Below are 24,894 nucleotides of genomic sequence, written 5' to 3'. Positions count from 1 at the left end.
TCTCACCCAAGAGCGAGAACAGAGCGTTCTGCCTCCGACAGTTGAAGGTCAGAGGGGATGGTAAAGACCCGGCACGGATGAGAGCTGGGATCAGAGGGGGTAGGGGGGAGGCTGCCCTCCCCTCTCCAGCCTCCCCCCTCCCCCCTCTGATCCCAGCTCTCATCCGTGCCGGGTCTTTACCATCCCCTCCGACCTTCAACTGTCGTTGGCAGAACGCCCTGTTCTCAGTAAGGGCCTCACGTTTGTCCCCCTTCGCCCACACCTCAGCGAGTTCCGTGTTCGCCATGATGCGGAACTTTTCTTCCGCCGTCTCCATCTCCAAGCCTACTTCTTCGGCAACGACTCTTCCACCCCCACCGATGACCCCTTCTCCCGTCTTCAACCCTCCTCTTCTTCATGGACACCCCGCTCTGGTCTTCTGCCTGCTCTGGATCTCTTTATCGCTAATTGCCGACAGGACATCAACCGTCTCGACTTCACTGTACCTTGTCCCCATTCCAACCTCACTCCTTCGGAACGCTCTGCTCTCCACTCCCTCCGCACTAATCCTAACCTTATTATTAAACCCGCCGATAAGGGGGGTGCTGTTGTAGTCTGGCGTACTGACCTCTACCTTGCCGAGGCACAGCGACAACTCGCGGATACCTCCTCTTATTTACCCCTCGATCGTGACCCCACTAAGGAGCACCAGGCCATTGTCTCCCACACCATCACCGACTTTATCCGCTCACGGGATCTCCCATCCACTGCTACCAACCTTATAGTGCCCACACCCCGCACTTCCCGTTTCTACCTCCTACCCAAGATCCACAAACCTGCCTGTCCTGGCCGACCTATTGTCTCAGCTTGCTCCTGCCCCACCGAACTTGTTTCTGCATACCTCGACACGGTTTTATCACCCCTTGTTCAATCCCTTCCGACCTATGTTCGTGACACTTCTCACGCTCTTAAACTTTTCGATGATTTTAAGTTCCCTGGCCCCCACCGCTTTATTTTCACCATGGATGTCCAGTCCTTATATACTTCCATCCCCCATCAGGAAGGTCTCAATGCTCTACGCTTCTTTTTGGATTCCAGACCTAATCAGTTCCCCTCTACCACCACTCTGCTCCGTCTAGCGGAATTAGTCCTTACTCTTAATAATTTCTCCTTTGGCTCCTCCCACTTCCTCCAAACTAAAGGTGTAGCTATGGGCACCCGTATGGGTCCTAGCTATGCCTGCCTTTTTGTTGGCTTTGTGGAACAATCTATGTTCCGTCCCTATTCTGGTATCTGTCCCCCACTTTTCCTTTGCTACATCGACGACTGCATTGGCGCTGCTTCCTGCACACATGCAGAACTCGTTGACTTTATTAACTTTGCCTCCAACTTTCACCCTGCCCTCAAGTTTACCTGGTCCATTTCCGACACCTCCCTCCCCTTTCTAGATCTTTCTGTCTCTGTCTCTGCAGACAGCTTATCCACTGATGTCTACTATAAGCCTACTGACTCTCACAGCTATCTGGACTATTCCTCTTCTCACCCTGTCTCTTGCAAAAACGCCATCCCCTTCTCGCAATTCCTCCGTCTCCGCCGCATCTGCTCTCAGGATGAGGCTTTTCATTCTAGGACGAGGGAGATGTCTTCCTTTTTTAAAGAAAGGGGCTTCCCTTCCTCCACTATCAACTCTGCTCTTAAACGCATCTCCCCCATTTCACGTACATCTGCTCTCACTCCACTCACTCCATCCTCCCACCATCCCACTAGGAATAGGGTTCCCCTGGTCCTCACCTACCACCCCACCAGCCTCCGGGTCCAACATATTATTCTCCGTAACTTCCGCCACCTCCAACGGGATCCCACCACTAAGCACATCTTTCCCTCCCCCCCCTCTCTGCATTCCGCAGGGATCGCTCCCTATGCAACTCCCTTGTCCATTCGTCCCCCCCCCTCCCTCCCCACTGATCTCCCTCCTGGCACTTATCCTTGTAAGCAGAACAAGTGCTACACATGCCCTTACACTTCCTCCCTTACCACCATTCAGGGCCCCAAACAGTCCGTCCAGGTGAGGCAACACTTCACCTGTGAGTCGACTGGGGTGATATACTGCGTCCGGTGCTCCCGATGTGGCCTTTTATATATTGGCGAGACCCGACGCAGACTGGGAGACCGCTTTGCTGAACATCTATGCTCTGGCCGCCAGAGAAAGCAGGATCACCCAGTGGCCACACATTTTAATTCCACATCCCATTCCCATTCTGACATGTCAATCCATGGCCTCCTCTACTGTAAAGATGAAGCCACACTCAGGTTGGAGGAACAACACCTTATACTCCGTCTGGGTAGCCTCCAACCTGATGGCATGAACATCGACTTCTCTAACTTCTGCTAAGGCCCCAGCTCCCCCTTGTACCCCATCTGTTACTTATTTTTATGCACACATTCTTTCTCTCATTCTCCTTTTTCTCCCTCTGTCCCTCTGAATATACCTCTTGCCCATCCTCTGGGTCCCCCCCCCTTGTCTTTCAACCCGGACCTCCTGTCCCATGATCCTCTCGTATCCCCTTTTGCCTATCACCTGTCCAGCTCTTGGCTCTATCCCTCCCCCTCCTGTCTTCTCCTATCATTTTGGATCTCCCCTTCCCCCTCCAACTTTCAAATCCCTTACTCACTCTTCCTTCAGTTAGTCCTGACGAAGGGTCTCGGCCTGAAACGTCGACTGCACCTCTTCCTACAGATGCTGCCTGGCCTGCTGCATTCACCAGCAACTTTGATGTGTGTTGCTTATATACAGAGAGTAGCAGGCACTGCCTGGAATGCACAGTCAGGGGTGGTGGTGGAGACAAACACAATAGTGTCAGCTAAGACACATTCAGAGAGGCTCAAGGAATACACAGGGAACATAAGACCATGTGCAAGCAGGTGGAATTAGTTTAATTTTGGCATCATGGTAAATACAGACATCCTGTCTTCTTCCTGTGCTGTATTGTGCTGTGCTATGTATTTCAATCTTTAATTTAGCTGATCAGCCAAAGATTAACCAAATTTCTCTTAAGTGTACCTTAAAATTTATTTTAATTTCTTGCATTATTTCTTTAAATGCCAACTAATGCCTGCCTGCTTTCATGCCTTTCACTGTATTCTCATATTCAACAATTGCCAGCTCTTCCTTCATACTTTCATAGCTTCTTTAGATTTAAGCTCTAGTTTCACATTTTCAAACTCAATGTAAAGTTCTGTAATATTATGCTTATATGATATTATTGCTACTTCCACCCCCCCCCACGGTCCTTTTACAACAAGGTTATCAATCAGTCTTTTTCATTGCACAAAACAAGATCCAAAACAGGCTTTGCCAAGTTGTTCCCTCTAGGTCTAGAAAAGTATCCCAAATGCATTTCAAAAATTGATCTTTCACATTATCTCACAAAATCTGATCTGTTCAGTTTATAGGCAAGTTACAATCCCCCATAATTACTATATTTTTCCTCTTACACACACCTTTAATTTCCTAATATATCCAATATTCCAATGGTATTTTTGCATCTATAAATAACTCTTAATAATATTTTCCCCCTTTCTTCTTTATGTGTTCTAATAGTTATGGGTAATGCTCAAGCTTTAAATTTCATCCTAGAAATCTTACTCAAGTGCTCTAAAATGTAGGCATTACACAAAAGTTCAAGCTTTCTCAGAAATCAATGCACGGCATTCAAATTAAACTAATTACCTACTAGTTATTGAAAAACATGGTATATTAGGATTGCAGGATTATGATTGGGCATTTGACCAGTTTCATACATAAACAACAAGCTGATTGACCTGACACACCATCTCTGTTTCTCTCTGCTGATGCTGCCAGATCCTTTCAGTACTTCCAGCACAGTCTGCTTTTATTTTATAACAGATTCATATTTGAATAGGAATAGAACAATTAATTACATAATTACTTTCAATTTTGAAGAATAATTTATACTTGGAAATCTCAATAGGCTTTTCTGATGAGGTTAACATTTTCTGCAGCATTTCCATCAGTCACATAACAGAGTAACTGTATTTACACGTTCTGTCTTTCCCAGCCAATTAGCATCAGCAGACATCATGACAACACACAATTCAACTTTAGCTTCACTGTTTAAAAACATTATCAAAAAAATGTCAGTTGATTTCCTCCTTCGTACTCAAAACAACAAAAAGGATTGTAATTAAACTAGTATGCTGGTTTATTATTGTCATACGTACCAAGGTACAGTAAAAAAAACCTGGTTTTCCATGCCAACTGTACAGATCATTTCATTACAACAGTACATTGAGGGAGCACAAGAGAAAACAATAACAGAATGTAGAATAAAATGTGTGGCTACTGAAAAGGTGTAGTGCAGGGAGACAATAAGGTGGAAGGCCATAACGAGGTACAATGTGATGTTCAGCGTCCATCTTATTGTTCTGGGGATTGTTTAATAGTCTCATAATAGCAGTATAGAAGCTAACAGATAGATCCACCAAGAATACTCCAGAGTTTAGAGATATTTTATTGAATGCTGTTTTGGGTTTATAAGAGCCTGTAGTGTAACATGATTCCCTGTTGAGGAGGGAAAGAAACCTATCATAGCAGGAAACACAAACAAGCGAAAATCTCCAGATGCTGGAAATCTGAGCAACACATACAAAACATCTATGGCAGCATCTATGGAAAAAAGTCCTGTCAAAGGGTTTTGGCCCGAAACATCAAATGTACTTTTTTCCATAGATGTTGCCTGGCCTGATGAGTTCCTCCAGTGTTTTGTGTGTGTTGCCTATCGTAACAGGAAAATGCTTTAAACACTAATGATAGCCCAAGGGAGAGGACATACTATCGTAATGGATTAATTCACAGGTTCACAAATCCCTTTCCTTCTGGACCTCCTCCATTCAATGGGGACTTAAGTTTGAATGTCACTCTGACATGTTTTTCATGCAACAACATTTCAGAAAAGAACTGAATGTAACACTATGAGCAGATACCTGAGGTCTTTTCATTTAAAATATCTCCTAGTTTTAGATACAATTTGATTTTACAATATTCTGAAGGAACATAAACAAATGAATTTCAAAGTAAGCAAATGTGAGATCAGCTGCATGAACCTAAAATAGATAGAATACCACTTCACACAACTCTCCACATTTTATGGTCAATGCCACTAAGATCTATGGAGACCTGAGACACTGCCAAGTGTCTTTTAGTATTTTAACAATATTTAATTTAGAAATTCTGCGAAGACCTCATCAGAAAAAATCTGTGTTATGTTACACCAATAAATTGGACAATTCACAAGAGAAAGGAAGTGTTTGTTTAGAGCTTTCCTGTTGGAGTAAACTCCTGAATGGGAGGAACTCCTAAAGCAGTATCAGCTGCTGAAGATGGAGAAAGAAGAGAAAGGTTGTGTGTGTGTGTGTGTGTGTGTGTGTGTGTGTGTGTGTCTCTGTGTGTTTGTGTGTGTGTGGGTGTCTGTGTGTGTGTGTCTGTGTGTGTGTGTGTGTGTGTGTGTGTGTGTGTGTGTGTGTATATACGTGTATGTACAAGTGAAGACAACCCTTTCCCTCTGAGCTCCTCAAATAGAATCCACAGTGAGGCATCCAAGAAACAGCATTCTCTTTTCCCCAGGCCTCGAGTTATGCTACAAAGTCTTGCCATGAGCCATCTTGAGCAAAAGAAGTGTGATAAGCTCTTTTATTCTCTACTATGAAATTTGTATCCAATTAGTCTAACTTAAAGAAACATTTGATACAGAAATTTATTGCGCAATATTAGTTTAGCCAAAAAAAATCCAGTTACTTCCACTGCAACACACACAAAACTCTGGAGGAACTCAGCACGCCAGGCAGCATCTATAGAAACGAATAAACAGTCAACATCTCAAGCTAAGAAACTTCTTCAGTCCTGAAGAAGGGCCTCACCCTGAAACATTGACTGTTTACTCCTTCCCTAGATGCTGCCTGACCTACTGAGTTCCTCTAGCATTCTGTGTGTGTTGCTTTGAATTTCAAGCATCTGCCTTTCTCGTGTTTATGAGTTAATTTCACTTCCTTATTTGAGGTCTATGGTTATGAATCTTCTACAATTATCAGTATAATGATAAAAGAATGTAATGCCCTTTAATTAACTATGTTACTTTTTAGTTCTATCCTTTTGTGCTGTGGAATTCAGGCCCTTCCAATTCACTTTGTCATGGATTCTCATTACTGAATGCAGCTAAATTAAATCTCTTCTCATCTTGTCTCAAGGGAAAAAAACTTGTAATCATAACTTTTTTCCTCTGCTAACCATTCTGTCAAATTTGTTGCCAATGGCAAACTTTCAAATCATTGCTGGTATTTCAAGTCACCAATCTTCACCAAAGCTAGCAATGAGTCACGTAACACAGAAACACTATGACTATTCACTTGTATTAGGCCCATTGCTTTCCATACCCTGGAAATCCATATATTTGTCTAACTATTCCTTAAATGTGATGAGAATATCAGCCTCTGTCACTTCTACAGACTCCAACCACCCTCTGTGAAAAAGATCTCCCCCCCCCAGATCCCCTCTAAATTTTCATTAAACCTAAGGCCTCTTGATTTGGACTGCTACCTCCACCATGGTAAAATAAAAAAAGAATTTTACTATCTATCCTATCTACTCTCCTCATAAGATTATACACCTTTATCAGGTCATTTCTTCCTCTCCAGGGAAAGCGATCCAAACCTATCCCTACTCTCCATATGGGATGCCATGGTAACATAGTAGTTAGTACGATGCTATTACAGCTTGGAGAGTCAGAGTTCAGTGTTCAAATCTGGTGCTGTTTCTAGTAATTTGTATGTTCTCTCTGTAACCATGTGTTTAAGAGACTACTAGACAGGTATATGAAGGAATTTAAGGTGGGCGGTTATATGGGAGGCAGGGTTTAAAGGTCGGCACAACATTGTGGGCTGAAGGGCCTGTACTGTGCTGTACTATTCTATGTTCTATGTTTTCCTCTGCGTGCTCCGGTTTCCTCCCACAGTCCTAAAATATACTGGTTAGTAGGATAATTGGTCATTGTAAATTGTCCTGTGATTAGATTAGGGTTAAATCGGGGGTGGGTGGAGCGGCTGGGCGGCATGGCACATTGGGCTAGAAAGGCCTGTTCCATGCTGTATCTCATATAAGAATAACTGAAATGACAACATCTTGGTGAATCTCTTCTTCCTCTCCAGCAAGATCACATCCTTCCTATAGTGCACCACTCTGCAGCCTTTGCTATGTTCAAACATGGCTTAGGATAAAAACTATTATGTTATATTCAGATATTTAAACAAGATAGCCTTATTTGCATTTTTCATATTTATGTTTTTGCTTACTGACACCAAGTAAGTTGCCATACTTTCTCAATGAGATGTTCCTTGTTCAGCCTTGAAAGTCAATCATGCTGGACGGTCAATATGAAGAATGGGGCTAATGAATGAAACACAGTTCAACTTTTTTTTGAAAAACAGCATTCTCCAAACAACAATCTGGCCATTTACCATTTAGTGAGGTGATATGTTGCTGTCATTGGTTATTAAACCAACCTCTTCATCATCTAAGATGAAACTTCTGTCTCAGTATTATTTGGTACCTTCAAATAAAGTGCATCCCTTTTACTTAATGTGCAACAATTTAAATAAATCAAAGTCTCATAATTTTAAAGTGAACATTATTTCATTTTTATGTTTACTGGATCTCAGTTCTAACATTTTAGACCTTGCCTCATTGACAGTTCAGTGTGTTGGATGTGACTTTCACAGTCTGTTGGCAGGTTTTAGGAAAGCCATCACACCTGTGACTTGGCTTTTGATTAATGAGTCTTTCAACTCATCACGACCATCTGAAGGAGGGTCATGGCCTTTGTGGGAATCAGTGATTTATTCTTTTTTACTGCAATGATACCTCAGTCTTCTCTGTAAAGAAAACCATGCCTGTTACAACTAATGAAAACCTCAACATATTGTTCCACGAGTAAACCAAAAAAACTAAAACAGACAAAATATTTGTTTAAGAAATACAAATACTGTTTTGTCATAATCAGTCACCTTAAGAGTTAAAAAAAACGATTCTCAATGACATTCTATACAATGCCAAGTTTCTGAGCCACAATTTAAAAACTTGTGTGTTGTTATTTATTTATTGGTTGATTGATTGAGATACAGTATGGAATAGACCATTCGAATCGTGCCACCCAGCAATCCCTGATTTAACTCTAGCCTAATCACAGGACAATTTACAATGACTAATCAACCTGCTAACTGGTAGGTCTTTGGACTGTGAGAGGACACCGGAGCACCTGGAAAGAACTTATGCATTCCACGGGGAGGACATACATAACTTAGAGACAGTACCAGAATTGTTGCGAACTCTGGAACGCTCTGAGCTGCAATAGTGTTGTGCTAACCACTATCCACCATGTCACACAGATGACTACGATGTGAACAACATCCCTCAAAATAAATCCACTAACCTTCCACAATCTAAGCTGTAGCTACTGCAAGAACAAGAAATAGCACTCAAAGACAGGAAAGAGAAAATGGTGGAGACATGAAGGAAATGCATCAGAGAGATTTATTTATTCTCATATGTATTGTATGATACGTTTTCTAAATTTGGACTGAAATATAGCATATGGGAATGATTTTATTTCTGCATTTTTAGAAAGAGGATGATGGAATGGTCATAGATACAGGCAAAGTAAAGAGAGATGGACTTTGAGTGAATGAGAAACTGTGGTTTAGATTACTGGCATCAGGTAAGAGCCATAGGGAGATAATGAACAAACTTGAGTTGTTTCCTCTGGAGCTTTGGAAGCTGAGGGACAACCTGATGGAAATAATCTTAGTTACAAGTGGCATAGATAGAGTAGACAGTCAAAGTCTTTTTTCCCAGCACAAGGATGTCAAGTATGGAAGGTATGGATTGAAGGTGAGCGGGGGCAAAGATTTGAAGAATTTTTTTACCACACAGTAGTGGTAGGATCGTGCTGCCAGAGGAGTAGCTGGTAGGAGCAGATATGATGGGAAAGATTAAGTGTTAGAAAACCATAAGGTATAGGAGCAAAAGTAGGCCATTCGGCCCATCGAGTCTGCTCTGCCATTCAGTTATGGGCTGATCCAGTTTTTCCAGTCATCCCCACTTCCCTGCCTTCTCCCCATACCCTTTGATGCCCTGGCTAATGAAGAACCTATCTATCTCTGCCTTAAATGATCAGGTGGGGAGAGGGGAGAGTGAAGAGGGAAGTGGAGGGGGAGGGGAGGGGGGAGATAGAGAGAGAGAGGGATAGAGAGATACACACCCTGTACAGGCTGATGAGATAAATTAACACCATGGTTGGCACACACACACACACACACACACACACACACACACACGTTTTAAGCCAAAGAGCCTGATCCTGCACTGTGCTGTTTTTTTAATTCTAAGTATAAGGTGAAAAGAGCTCCTTATTTTCTTTTTCTATCATGCTGTTCTTGTTATCCTTCCCTGCCTGCTCCTCTTCCCCTTCATTTGCAGCCACTTGCATGACTAGTTGTAGCAAGGACCATTCAGTCAATGTGCATCAGTAATATGTATCAAACTCCCAGAAGTCATGGTATCCAAGCAGCTGATAATAGCAGAATTCCTCCAGTGTGGTCTGGCAGTGAGATGTAGCTTGAAGATCCTATTATCTTCCCTGAAGCAGCATGGTTACCATTGTATGTTTGTTGTGCATGCTGAGAAGGCTTCCTGACTGCAGGAATGAGTTATGCCATGAATGAATTGCTCTTGTCACCCAACAATCAACCTTTGACTTGCTGGCAAATGACAGTCTTTGAGTAAGGGAGCTATGACCACATGTTGGGCTACCTGTGGTCCTACATCAACTATATAATGACTAAGTGCAATTCCATTCAGTTCAGCAAGATGGATGAAACACAATTCAGTTCTTTAATTTTGTGGATTTTAAGATTTAACATGAAGTTCCTCCCTGTTTGCTTTTCTATGAAAAAAATGGGCCTAACAATATATATTGGACTCAGGTGCTTGACACTCAAAAACAATGATTTTCTTTAGACAAGAATAGCTAAAAAGGAGAATATTATGATTGGCATTTATATCTAAGTAATTTTGATGTTTTCCACATACATTCTATTGTTTTGGCAAAAATAAGGAATGAGTTTATTTAGGGATGTATTCGTGAACCCAGAATATGATCAACAACGTGAGCAACTCAAGAATCTACATTTACCAGTTTCTGTTTTTCATATATCATTATTGTAGAAATGTTTTAGGATAAATGATACTAATTAGTAACTCACAAGTTTCAATTCATTTCTTCAAAAAGTACACTGTAGTTTACTTTTCACCAATGTATTATGAGCTCTATATTTTTTGGCTTATAAATGTCAACATTATATTAATGCCTTCATTTTAGGATTAGCTAAATGCTTATCTTAAGCAATTCAGCTTAAGTCTTTTCAGTTGCCAGAAAATAATACAATCTAACCAATAAATAGTTAATAATCAATACTAATTGGTGTACATTGTTAGTTTGGCACAAAGTAATTTTACGTTTAACTCAATACTTAAACAGCATTAATTAGATAGGTATTTCTTATCTTAATGAGATTAATCCGCTGGCTGCATTACTAACAAGTTTCCCTGTATTAGAAGGTAAAGGAAGACTATAGCATAGAATTTGCTCTTAGCAGTATTCTTTTTAGAATACTTAACACGCTCACATTAAATTTCTCAATTCATAATTTTAATGTATGTGCTCAAATGCTTATTTCGGGGGGCTCTACAATGGGTAGTCAAAACTGCCCAATAGCCTACCTGGTATCAAGGGCATTTATACAGAAAGGTGCTGGAAAAGGGCCAGTAACATCATAAGGGGTTCCACCCACCCTGCTTATCGTCTGTTTGGACCAATTTAGTACCTATCTGTCAATGGTAGATAACAGTTTTTATAAGTTTTTTTAATAACTACCTAAATTCATTAATTATATTTAAATTTCCAGATTCATGTCAAAACTCTCTTGACTACATAGAGTTCTAATGTTTCTTTTGTAAAGTAACCATTGTAAAGTTTGCTTGAAGTGTATTAATCTTTTCAATCACTTCTTTTTTTGTATATCATATTAAAATGATTAAAAGGGCACCCTAATAGAAAATGAATTAGAACTAGAGGCTGGATAACAATTCTTAACGCAAAACTAGCAAGCCAAATCTCCAAAATCCCTAATCAGATGAGCTCATTCTAGTAAATCTAACAAGGGATGCTATTCCTACAGTCATAGAAAACTACAGCACAGAAACAGGCTATTCAGCCCATCTAGTACTTGCTGAACCATTTAAACTGTCTAGTCCATTGACCTGCACCCAGACCATAACCCTCCATATGCCTCCCATCCAAACCTTTCTTAAATATTGAAATCAAAATCGCATCCACCACTTGTGCTACCAGTTTGTTCCCCACTCTCACTGCCCTCTAAGTGAAGAAGTTTCCCCTCATGTCTCCCTTAAACATTTCACCCTTTACCCCTAACCCATAACCTCTAGTTGTAGTCCCACTTAACATCAGCAGAAAAAGCCTACTTGCATTGACCCTATCTATACCCGTCATAATTTTGTATACCTCTATCAAATTTTCTCTGTACTCTCAATCTTATTTACATCTTTCCTGTAGGTAGGTGACCAAAATTGCATACAATACTCCAAATTAGGCTCACCAACGTCTTATACAACTTCAGCATAACATCCCAACTCTTGTACTCAATAGTTTGATCTATGAAGGCCAATGTACCAAAAGCTTTCCCTACGACTCTGAACACAAAATAATCTGCAGATGCTGGGGTCAAAGCAACACTCACAACATGCTGGAGGAACTCAGCAGGTCGGGCAGCATCAGTGGAAAAGATCGATTGACGTTCTGGCCCGAAACATCAATCGATCTTTTCCACTGATGCTGCCCGACCTGCTGAGTTCCTCCAGCATGTTGTGAGTGTTCCCTATGACTCTGTCTATCTGTGATACTACTTTCAACGAATTATGGACCTGTGTTTCCAGATCCCTTTGTTCTACCGCACTCTTCAGTTCCTTACCGCTCACTGTGCAAGACCTAAGCTGGTTGGTCCTCCCAAAGTGCATCACCTCACACTTGTCTGCATTAAGTTCCATCTGCCATTTTTCCAGCTGGTCCAAATCCTACTGCAAGCTTTGATAGTTTCCCTCGCAGTCTTGGTGCCATTTGCAAATTTGCTGATCCAGTTAACCACATAATCATCCAGATCGTTCACACAGATGATAAAGAACAATGGTCCCAGTACCGATCCCTGTGACACTCCATTATTCACAGGCCTCCAATCAGAGAGGCAACCATCTACTACCACTCTGTCTTCTCCCACATAGCCAATGTCTAATCCAATTTACTTCCTCATCTTGAATGCCAAGCGACTGAACCTTCTTGACCAACCACACATGCAGGATCTTTTCAAATGCCTTGCTGAAGTGCATGTGGACAACATCCACTGTCTTGCCTTCATCAACTTTCCTGATAACTTCCTCAAAAAATTCTACAAGTTTGGTCAGGCATGACCTACCACGCACAAAGCCATGCTGACTATCCCTAATCATTTCCTGTCTAACCAAATACTCATAAATCTGGTTCCTGTCATAACAATATTTCAAAGAATTTATATTTTGATATGGAACTAGAAGAATCTCAAGTGTTTGTTAAATAGGTAAGCCAAAATACAAAGTGTATTTGCAAACTGTCGGTCTTCATTTTATCTAAATTTAAAGGACTATTTTTATTGCAATAGTTTCAAAAATCAAGTGGGGCTGCTTTGTTAGATGGCTTTTACTATGGAGGTCATGGTTCCTTTGGTGATATTTATTATTACTTACTGCTTCTTCTTTGACCATCTGTGAAAATTCTGATGAATACATTAACCCTTTCCTATCCACTGTGCCTACACATTACCTTATTTTCTGTAATGGGTGTGAATATGATCTTCCTGACAAAAGTCTGCTTTATGGATTTAATGCAACTTTCATCTTACGAATTAAAAAATATTCATAATGCTATCATGGTTTCTGTGCCAACTTCCTCCACAGAATCTTTAGAAAGCTTCCTTCAGCTCACTTCTGATGCAATACCATGTTCCTCAGCATTTGTTAATGTTATGAATGTAGAACATTCCACAATCATGAGGATAATACTACCAGGATGCATACTAATACCAAACAAAATGAGAATAAAATCTTACAGTCTTAGGGAAGATAATGAGTTCAGTAAAATCAACCAGACAATAAAATATTTTTCTAGCAGGTAGGTTTAAGTCAAATGTTCCTCGTTCATTTAACCCAACCCATATTATACAATGTATAGAAAGAAAATATCATATTGATAATAAAATCACAGTTTAACTCAAATTAAACAAATGTGAGATTACCAAAGATAGCAAAATTTCCACTAAACGGAAAGGAAGAATGACAGGCGTGCTCAGTTTAGTACAGTATTATGTTTCCTTTAGTATAAAATAAAGAACAAAGAGCAAAATTAAAACGCTGGGCACGTATCCAAGGAAAATATCTTAAATATGCGTATGCATTCCAAGGAGTACCTAATTAAAACATGAATTGATCACCCAAATACAGAAAAAAGGGCACAGACAGATTAGATAGTGAACTGTATGTTGCTGCTTTGTTCTTTTACGATTGGATTTATGATAGAGTGTTGTTGCACAAATCAGACAAACATTTAATTCCTGGAACAATGCCAGATGAGGATGTATAATATAATAATATTCAAACTTAACATGACAGTCAGCTCTGAAAAGAAGCTATTACCTGTTTGCTAGCAGCGTCCTGAAGGTCAATTGACTCAGTCCCAGATTACTACGTAGAACTTTTGACCAATCCCAATTCCATTCAGTTATAGTTGACTGTTGATAAATGAAAATAAAGCACTGTTAGTTATTAATCATTGTTAATGTGGTCAGTAAATTACAGCCCCAGCTGTGCTGGACTGAATAAGAAGTAGGGTGGTTTTGAACAAGAGCTGAGACAGGAGATATCAATCATTCACGTAGAAGAACTCTGCTCCCATGTCTTATGGTCTCAGAATCTTTCATTTCAATATGATGAGAATTAGTTTAAAAATTTATCTGGTACTGTAGCCATTAGTTAAAAAAGTCAACCAATTTGTGTTTCTTCTGCTTGTTCATGCTACAGTGCCACTTTCATGGGAAAATTCTCAATCAGAAATTTCCAATAGACCATTTAAGTTATACAAAGATGTTTATTGATATACATTTTGAATTATTAAAACAAAAAATATTGAAGCAGGTTAACTCAATAACAATTATTATGTGCAATTAACTGATAGTTATGTCTGAATGGGAGGTATACTCAAAGGGAATGTGGATTAAACAATTTATTCAAGAATGCTGTGGCCATTTAAACATGAGATCTTCTGGATGAGTGCAGGATAAACTACATTCTTAAAGATATCTGCATTCAGATTAGGATGCTAAAAATGTATTGGTTTCTGAACATTTTCAGGCCCTGCCTTGTTGGTGAAGGTGTTGTTGATTGTTTCTGAGCTCACCTAGGTGGGTCAGATTTTGAACATCTGCTCTAGTTGGAGAAAGAAAAGGTACAACAGGAACCTTAGAATGCTGCCAGTACCTGTCTGGTGATCCATCTTTTTGAAGTACAGTTGTACACACTAAAGAGCAGATGTAGAACAGCGGACTTCAAACACCTGGATTACTAGGATCTCTTCCTCAGGAAGGGAACTCTTACAAAAAGGGCAGGCTGCACATAAACCAAAAGGCATCAACACCCTTGCAGGAAGGTTTGATAGTGCCACTAGGCTGGGTTTAAAACAGTGTGGCAGAATGGGAACCAGAACAGTAGGTCACCAGATAGAGTGATTGAGAAGGTAGAGGTTAATTCAAGATTAACAGGAAAACAGACAGGGCCAGGATAATGAACATGGCAGGAATGATGGTCAGAAGTGTATTTATTTTAATACAGTTCGTATAATGGGTAAGGCAGATGATTTGAGAGCCTAGATTATAGAAACATGGACAAGAGAAGGGCCAGATTGGCAGGTCAGTGTTTGAGGATTTAGATATGTCAGACCTGAAAGAAGAGGGATATAAAAGAGGTAGGGGAGTTTTCCTATTGATCAGGCAGAAGGTGGTGACTAATGAGCACATAGAGTATGAAGGAGATTGAAAATCTGGCTGAGTGATGCCACAATAACAACCTCTCAATGTCAGCAAGACCAAGGAGCTGATTATTGACATCAGGAGAGGAAACCAGAGATCCATAAGCATTCTACTATTGGGGTGCTTTTCAGCAGCAGGGACTAGAGATTTGGTCAGGATTAATGGGGGGATGAATGCTATGAAATACAGAGCGATCTTGAATAAAAACTTGCTAGCCTCTGTCAGGAAGCTTAAACTAGGGAGGAAATTTGTCTTTCAGCAGGGCAAGGACCCAAAGCACACTGCCAGAGCAACCATGGAGTAGCTTCAAATGAAGAAAATTGCTGTCTTTGAGTGGCACAGTCAAAGTCCTGACCTTAACCCAATCAAAGAGCTCTGGCAAGACCTCAAGATTGCTGTCCACTACTCCTCCCCAAGTAACCTGGCACAGATGGAAAAAATTGTGCAAGGCGGAATAGGCAAATCTTGTTCCATAATGTTATACAAAGCAAAGAAAAACTTATCCAAAAAGACTACTGGCTGTAATAGCTGCGAGAGGTGGTTCAACCAAGTACCAAACAAAGGGAGATGAATACTTTTGAACTGTTGACATTTTAGTTTTTGAATCTTTAACATTTCATGCACTTCAATTATCCCATTTTTTAGGCTCTACTATGAAAAAAAGGAGTATGTCATTTACAAATAAGAATTCTCAGCTAAATTGATCAAAATTCCTGGCTGTAATACTCATTTATGTGAACAAAGAGTTGGGGGCTGAATACTTTTTACAAGGCCCTGTATATTTGAAAAAACCTAGTATACCTTCATATTTAATCTTTTCTCTCCTTATGGTTTTTAACATAGAAATACAAAAATATACAGCACATTACAGGCCCTTCAGCCCACAATGTTGTGGCGACCATGTAACCTTCTCTAGAAACTGCCTAGAATTTCCCTACCGCATAGCTGTCTATTTTTCTAAGCTCCATCTACCTATCTAAGAATCTCTTAAAAGACCCTATTCTATCCGCCTCTACCACCATCGCTGGTAGTGCATTCCATGCACCCACCACTCTCTGTGTGATAAACTTACCTCTGACATTCTCCTTGTACCTACTTCAAAGAACCTTAACACTATGCCCCTCATGTGAGCTATATCAACCCTGGGAAAAAGCCTCTAGCTATCCACACAATCAATGCCTCTCATCATCTTATATCGGGTCACCCCTCATTCTATGTTGCTCCAAGGAGAAAAAGCCAAGTTCACTCAACCTATTCTCATAAGACATGCTTTCCAATCCAGGCAACTTCCTTGTAAATCTCCTCTACACTCTCTCTATAGTATCCACATCCTTCCCGTAATGAGGTGACCAGAATTAAACACAGTACTCCAAGTGGAATCTAACTATGATCTTATATAGCTGTAATATTATCTTATGGCTCTTGAACTCAGTCCCATGGTTGATGAAGGCCAACACACGATATGCCTTCTTAACACCGTCAACCTGAACTTTTTTTAGTTGCCTTGTGTTTGTTTTTAAAATCTTCCCAATCCTCTAACTTCTCACCAATTTTTGCTATATTATATGCCCTCTCTTTTCCTCTTATGCTGTCTTTAACTCCCCTTTTCAGCCAAAATTACCTCATCTACTCTTTAGAATACGGCTTCATCTTTGGGACGCATCTATCCTGCACTTTCTAAATTGCTCTCAGAAACTCCAGCCATTGCTGTTCTCCCATCATCCCTGCTAGTGTCCCATTCCAATCAACTTTGGCCAGCTCTTCTCTCATGCCTCTGTAATTCCCTTCACTCTTTCGTAATGCTGATGCACCTGACTTTATTTTCTCCCTCTCAAACTACATGGTGAATTCCTTTATATTATGATCACTGTTACCTAAGGGTTCCTTTATCTTAACTCCCTAATCAAATCTGGTTCATCACTCAACACCCAATCTAGGATTGCATTTCCACTGGTGGGGTCAAACACAAGCTGCGTCTCGTAGGTCTTCTACCAAATCCCTCTCTTGAGATCCAGTCAAAACCAAACTGATTTTCCCAATTTACCTGTACATTGAAATTCCCTTTGACTATTGTAACTTTGTCCTTTTGATATGCATTTTCTATCCCCTATTGTAATTTGTATCTCACATCTTAGCTATTGTTTGGGAGTCTGTATATAACTCCCAGCAGGGTCTTTTTACCCTTGCAGTTTTCTTAACGCTACCCACAGGGATTCTGTATCTTCCAATCCTATGCCACTTCTTTCTAAAGATTTGACGTTATTTTTTACCAACAGAGCCACCCTATTCCCTCTGCCTACCTGCCTGTCCTTTTGATACAATGTGTTTCCTTGGATGTTGAACTCCCAACTATGATCTTCTTTCAACCATGATTCAGTGATGCCCATAACATCATACCTGCCAATCTCTAACTGCAGTGCAAGATCATCTACCTTATTTCATTTACTGGCTGCATTCAAGCATAACACCTTCAGGCCTGCATTCATCACTCTTTTTGATTTTGCCCCCATGTTATACTTCAACTCATCCCACTGATTGCAATTTCCCCCTATCATCTACCTGTCCTTCCTCACAGTCTCACTATGCACTGCATTTACTTATATTTCAATTGCCTCATCTCAGGCCTAATACTCCAGTTGCTATTCCCTTGCCAAAATAGTTTAAACCTTCCCCAACAGCACTAGCAAACCTGTTTGCAAGAATATTGGGTTCAGGTGTAACACGTCCTTTACATATAGGTCATACCTTCCCCAAAAGAAATCCTAATATGATCCAGGAATCTGAAACTTTGCCCCCAGAACCAGTTCCTCAGCCACTCATTCATCTGTATCATTATCCTTTTCCTGCCCTGACTAGCACATGGTACTGGGAGTTATCCAAAGATTACTACCTAGGAGGTTCTGCTTTTCATCTTCTTCCCTAACTCCTTATACTCACTGGGACCTCTTCCCCCTTTCTACCAAAGTCATTGGCGCCAATGTGCTCTAAGACTTCTGGCTGCTCGGCTGCCTTACTTACAATCCTCTGCAGCCACTCTGAGATATCCTGGACCCTGGCTCCTGGGAGCCACACACTATCCTGGCTTCTACTTTTCAACGACAGAATCTGCTTAGGTATCGAGTTTCATATCACTACTTCTCTGCTGGACTTTACCCTTCCCTGCTGAACCTCAGAGCAGGCCACACTGCCAATGGCCTGGCTGCTGCTGTGCTCTGAAAGATCATCTTCCTTAGCAGTATCCAAAATGGTATATTCGTTGCTGAAGAGAATGGTCACAGGGGAACCCGACACTGACTGCTTACTCCCCTCACTTCTCCTGGAGGTCAGCCATCTACTGCCTGAAGCTGCACTGTGTGTGTGACCACTTTAGTAAAAGTCTCATTTATGATATATTTATGAGATAACATGCCATACATGTAAATTTTAAAATTTAATTTGGGAAAAGCTAAAATTATAATGGATTTTAAAATGAAATATTGTTAAAGCAGATAATTTATTGGGTGTAATAAAGGGACAATTTACAAAGTCTCTAGTTCAATGTTTCAAATAATAGCCAAACCTGAATGTTGCTATTGTTCATTGACCATGATCACGTGTAACTATGAAACAGTAAGAATGGAAAGCTACTGTCTTAAGAGACATCGGGAAAAAGATATAAGGGAATGAAGTGAACATTGGGGGGGGACATCCTGTTTCGGTTACATCTCCAAAAACAGGAGGCAAGAAAACTAACATTTTCTATATAAACAATGAATACAGCAAATCAATGACCCTTGTGTGGAGTATATCACTTTCCAATAATTATTTTCTATCTTTACCTGGTTAAAGTTCATACAGCCAATATGATTGAAGATATGCAAAGGATTAAACATCAAATGCTCCTGCACCCCATGCAAAGCAAGATACCTAGATCTCCGTGTAGTCATATTTTCATGTGAAAAACAATGAGAATAAATTTGTTCCTTCAACCAATCCTAAAGATGAAAAAGAGAAAATATTAACTTTGAACTACACAAGGAGTAGAATAAACACAGATATTTAAATAGGTAAATCGCTTTCAGATAAATCTTCTAAAATTGAATATTTTCAATGATTTCAACAAGTTTATCAGCATTCTGAGATAATTGTGTGTTTAGTGCAAGAATCAATCACCTCAGTTTACAAGAAAGAAAAATAATAAATGTTTGCATTCAGAACACCTTTAAAGTTCGAAGTAAATTTATTATTAAAGGACAAATGCAGTGAGGCCTCTGTCGGTCAGGTTGTGTCCTAGCTGTCTAGATACACAAGCCTCAGCAGTATGAAATGGAGAACAAGCTGCTGCCATGTAGCAACCACCCCCTCTCCACATATCTGATGAACCCAAAGGAATGGCAGAGACCGATACAGTTTGTGCCAACAGCGTCGCTGGAGTTGCCTGTCAGCATTGAACTCAACATAGAACAGCCTTAGAGACTCCAGCTCTGGATTTTTCCCTTGGGGTTTACTCCCATAAGACCATACACATAGGAGCAGAATCAGGCCATTCAACCCATTGAGTCTGCACCACTATCCCATCATAGCTGATCCCAGATGCAGTTAAGATAGATAGATAGACAGACATACTTTATTGATCCCGAGGGAAATTGGGCTTCGTTACATTTGCACCAAATATAGCAATATAAAACTATAAATAATTAAATAATAATATGTAAATTATGCCAGATGGAAATAAGAAAGACACACATGAAATGGTCATTAGAATTAAACATATTCATAATGCACGTACATTACCAAGTAACGGAACTTGAGACTGACATGACACGATACATGGAAAACTTCATAATAAGACAAATGAGTGTGCTTGGCTATGCCTGTACCTCAGGTTTTACCAGCTTGAGATGAGGAAAAACAAAAATAAATAATTCCAATTTGTGAAATGTTCCCGCAACCAATGGTCTCAATTTGAAGGACTCCTCATCTCATGTTCTCAACATTTATTGCTTATTTAGCATTATTGTTATTTCTTCTTTTTGTATTTGTACAGTTTGTTCTCTTCTGGTTGAATGCCCTAATTGGGGTGTCTTTCATTGATTCTGTTATGGATGTTATTCTGGAGGTTTATTGAGTAGGCCCACAAGAAAATGAATTTCAGGGTTGTACATGTGACATCTATGTACTTTGATCATATACTGACTTTGAACTTTGAACTTAAATAAGCAATAAATAGCAAGAATATGAGAGGAAGAGCCTTTGAAAGAGAGTCCATAGGTTTTGGAAACACTTCAGTGATGGGGTGAGTGAAGTTATCCCCTCTGCTTCAAGAACCTGATGGTTCAGAGGTAATAACTTTTCCTGAATCTGGTGGTGTGACTCCTGAGGCTCTTGTACCTTCTTCCTGATGGCAGCAGTGAGAAGAGTGCATGACCTAGGTGTTGAGGGTCCCTGATGATGGATGCTGCTTTCCTATGACAATGCTTCATGTAGATGTGCTCAATGGTAGGGAGGGCTTTACCCAAGATGGACTGGGCTGTATCCACTGACTTTTGAAGGGTTTTCTGTTCAAGAGCTTTGGTGTTTCCATGCCAGGCTGTGATGTAGCCAGTTAATATGCTTTCCACCACACATCTATATAAGTTTGTCAAATTATTAGATGTCATGCTGAATTTTTGCAAACTTCCAAGGAAGTAGAGGCGCTGTTGTGCTTTCTTGGTATTTGCACTTACGTGCTGGGCCCAGGACAGGTTCTCTGAGATGATAACAACAGGGAATTTAAAGTTGCAGGCCCTCTCCACTTCTGATCTCCCAATGAGGACTGGCTCATGGACCTCTGGTTTCCTCCTCCTAAGGTCAATAATCACCCTCTTGATCTTGCTGACATTGAGTAAGAGATCGTTATTATTAAGACACCATTCAGCCAGATTTTCAATCTCCCTCCTATATGCTGATTCATCGCCAACTTTGACTTGCCCTATGACTATGGTGTCGTCAGCAAATGTAAATATGGCACTGGAGCTCTGTTTAGCCACACAGTCATAAGTGTAAACGAGTAGAGCGGGGGCTAAGCACACAGCCTAGTGGTGTACCTGTACTGATGGAGATTGTGGAGGAGATTTTATTGCCAATACGAACTGATTGGAGTCTGCAAGTGCGGAAATTGAGGATCCAATTGCACATAGAGGTATTGAGGCCAAGGTCTTGATGCTTACTACTTTTGAGAGGGTGATAGCATTGAATGCCGAGCTGTAATCAATAAAGAGCAGCCTGATGTGGCACCTTTGCTGTCCAGATGATCCAGGGTTGAGTGAAAAATCAATGAGATGGCATTTACTGTGAACCTGTTGTGCCAGTAGACAAATTGAAGCAGATCCAAATCGCTTCTCAGACAGGAGTTGATATGTCTCAAACAAACACATCAATGTGGATGTATTGTAAGTGCTGCTGGACAATAGTCATTGAGTTAGGTTACCAGGTTCTTCTTCGGCTCCAGTATAATTGAAGCCTGCTTGAAGCAGGTGGGTACCTCAGACTGACAAAGCAAGAGGTTAATGATCTCAGTGAACACTCTAGCCAATTGATCAGCAAAGGTAGTTAATAATTGGCCAGATACCCCATCTGGACCGAATGCTTTTCATGGGTTCACCCTCCTAAAAGCTGTTCACACATCAGCCTCGGAGACTGAAATTACAAGATCATCAGGAGCTGTAAAAGTTCGTGATGGTTCCTCCATGTTTTGATGATTAAAGCAAACGTAACCAATATTGTTATTACAGGAGATTCTGCAGATGCTGAAAATCTGGAATAACTCACACGAAATGCTGGAGGTACTCAGCAGGACAGGCAGCATTTATGGAGAGGAATAAACATTTGGGCCAAGAACTTTCATCAGGACCTGATGAGAGGCCTCAGCCTGAAATGTCATTCTCTTTATTCCTTTCCATGGATGCTGCCTGTCCTGATGAGTTCCTCCAGCATTTTGTGTGTGTTAGTCAATATTGTTCTTTTGTTTAAGAAGGGTACTATGAAATTACTGGCTGGAGAACCTTACATCAGTGGTAAAGAACTTATCAGAGAAGGTTCTTAGGAATTTGATTTAGTTGTATCTGGAAAAGCATAGATTTAATTGGAATAGTTACGCCATCACGTCCTATCTATTACCCCTGCACTGCACTGTGAACACTTTTTATAATATGTTTATGAATGTGTGCACATTTTATTCCATATCCATACTTTAACCTCTAACTTTACTTTTAAAACACAAGAGATTCTGTAGATGCTGGAAAGCCAGAGCAACACACACACACAATGCTGGAGTAACTCAGCAGGTCAGGCAGTATCTATGAAAATGAATAAACAGTCAATGTTTCAGGCTAAGACCTTTTATTGGGACTGGAAAGGAAGGGAGAAGGGTAGAAGGACAAGCTAGAAGGAGGTAGATGAGAGCAGGTGGGTGGGGTAGGGGGATGAAATAAGAAGCTGGGAGGTGATGAGAGGAAAAGACAAAGACCTGAAGAAGGAGGAATCTAATAGGAGAGGTAAATGGCCCATTGGAGAAAGGGAAGGAGAACGGACACCAGGGGAGGTGATAGGCAGGTGAGAAGAAGAGTTAAGGGGCTAGAGTGGGGCATTGAAGAAGAGGGAAGGGGAGTAAGGGGAGTATAAAGCCTCAACATTAGATCCTTGCTTTTATATCCTGGTCCTCTTGAAATTAATGCTAAGATAAATAGAGAATAAAATGGAGTCCAGGTATGCGGACTCGAGTTCAGTGGGGCAGAACCAGGGTAAAACAATAGGCCTTCCTGGGCAGTCAGGTTTGTGGATTTTGGGCAAGATTTAATTTTTTTATAATTCCCTATTTTTTACAATTGTTGAATGTTGTTGTTTTTGTTGCACGTTGTGCCCTGACCAACACACCACAGAAAATTCCTAACACACGTACATGTATATGTCTGATAAAGTTGCTCCTTAATGACTTTGTGCAGGGAAGGTCATGTTTTACAAACATTGTTTTGAGGTGACATAGATGATTGATGAGGGCAGGGCAGTATTCTGTCTCTATCCTACTTGGTATAACATAAATGCTAAACAATATGAATCGGAATTTCACAAAACAATCTTTAGTCCCAAGGATGAGAGCGAAATTATTGTGGAAGGAAGCAACATAGCTTCAGTGACCCAAGCTTGATCCTGACCTCCTGTACTATCAGTGTGGAGTTTGAGCATCCTCCCTGTGACCAAGCCAGTTTCTTCCCACAAGCTACTTCAAATTGACCAATGTAGTTGGCTGGCAGGAGATTCAGGCTGGAGATGGAATGTGACAGAGAATAGGTTAAAGGGAATGAAATGGAAAACCAAATGATCTGATGGAGGAACTCAATGTGCCTAACAGCATCAGTGGGAGGAAAGGAACTGTTGACATTTGGGTGAAAACTGTGCATCAAAACTGAGAGTGGAGAGGCAAGATGTCTGCTATAAAGAGAAGGGAAGTGGTCAGACTGGTATCTAAGGTGACCGCTTGACCAAAGGGGTGTAAGATGATGGCAAATTGTGCCCCTGGGAGGGGTTGAGGTGATGGAATAGAGGGTGAGGGAATAGGAATAATGTGACGACTGTCTGAGCTGGCTGAGATTTAATGGGCTGAATGAGCTCCATTCAGAAAATGTGAAATATGAGATCCATTGAGCTGTGGCAAGACAAAATTAATAGTCGTAAAATGACATCTTGTTGGAAGGAAGATTACTCTCTGACAGAGCAGATGATTGCTTCACACGACAGCATAGAGCAAGTCTAGTACTTTCTTTAGAAGACTAATTTTAATTGTTACATGTACTATAAAACACATTTAATTACAATATTCCTTTGGTTTCATGTGCTTGAAATAGTATTAAAACTGTACAAAATAAGCCAGCATTTCACTGTCAAGGTAAACTCCTGCAGTATATGTAATCTATTTTGAAGAGTGCTGTTATATCAAGACTTCTCATTTATTACTATCCTTAATGAGGATTTGGAACTGATTACATTCAGACTTGCCACCTGACTAAACCTTAGTTGGTAGCAGATACTGTCTCAGGCCAATGCACACCTAATTGCTTGGTATAAAGACCATTTCCCTACCTCATTGAGTTGGATGATGTGATAAATTTGCCTCAGGTATTCATTACCACCTGGTTGGTGGCAGATATCCAGCAGCATCAAATGTATTTTCTGCTCAGTCAATTCAGCCCAACTGCATTTCTCTTGTGCAATGGAATCTTTGTCTGTGAGAAATGCACTGTTAAAACAATAAAGGAAATTACTAATAAATTCACACAAATTTAAGGTAAATCAGAAAAAATACAACTAGATTTCTTTATAAATAAGTCTGCTGGTTAATGTCACTCCAAAACAAATTACTATGTTCAAAAGTGCATAAAGAGAAACTGCAAATACGGCTACACAATTAATTCCCAGTGGTTGGCATCACTAAAGATGGGGAGCAGTGCTGCCTGGCCTGCTGCGTTCACCAGTAACTTTGATGTGTGTTGCTTTAATTCCCAGTGGTATTATATTGAAAAGAACATTTGATGTCAAAGTAATGGTACTGAAATTTCCTAGAAATCTTATTGCATGGTGACATTGTTTGTGCATTACCTTTTAAAATTTTATTGAAAACTTAATTGCTTAGTACAACATCCTTTG

The 24,894-nt window shown here is 40.4% G+C and overlaps 1 protein-coding gene across 4 annotated transcripts in view; it reads right to left on the bottom strand.

Moving 5' to 3' along the window:
- Nucleotides 1-24,894, bottom strand: part of kiaa0825 (KIAA0825 ortholog) — a 309,600-nt gene that overhangs the window by 169,546 nt on the left and 115,160 nt on the right. For all 4 annotated transcript variants that reach the window (XM_063069273.1, XM_063069276.1, XM_063069275.1 and 1 more), the window contains exons 17-19: nt 24,331-24,487; nt 19,053-19,208; nt 13,847-13,941 (exon numbers count right to left, since the gene is read on the bottom strand). In XM_063069273.1, the coding sequence (XP_062925343.1) occupies nt 13,847-13,941; nt 19,053-19,208; nt 24,331-24,487 (408 nt within the window). The remainder of the gene's footprint in view (nt 1-13,846; nt 13,942-19,052; nt 19,209-24,330; nt 24,488-24,894) is intronic.

The sequence above is a fragment of the Mobula hypostoma genome, chromosome 16, assembly GCF_963921235.1.
Source record: "Mobula hypostoma chromosome 16, sMobHyp1.1, whole genome shotgun sequence".
NCBI classification, from domain to species: Eukaryota; Metazoa; Chordata; class Chondrichthyes; order Myliobatiformes; family Myliobatidae; genus Mobula; species Mobula hypostoma.
The sequence above is the reverse complement of the archived record's forward strand: the minus strand, read 5'-3'. Positions and strand labels throughout refer to the sequence as shown.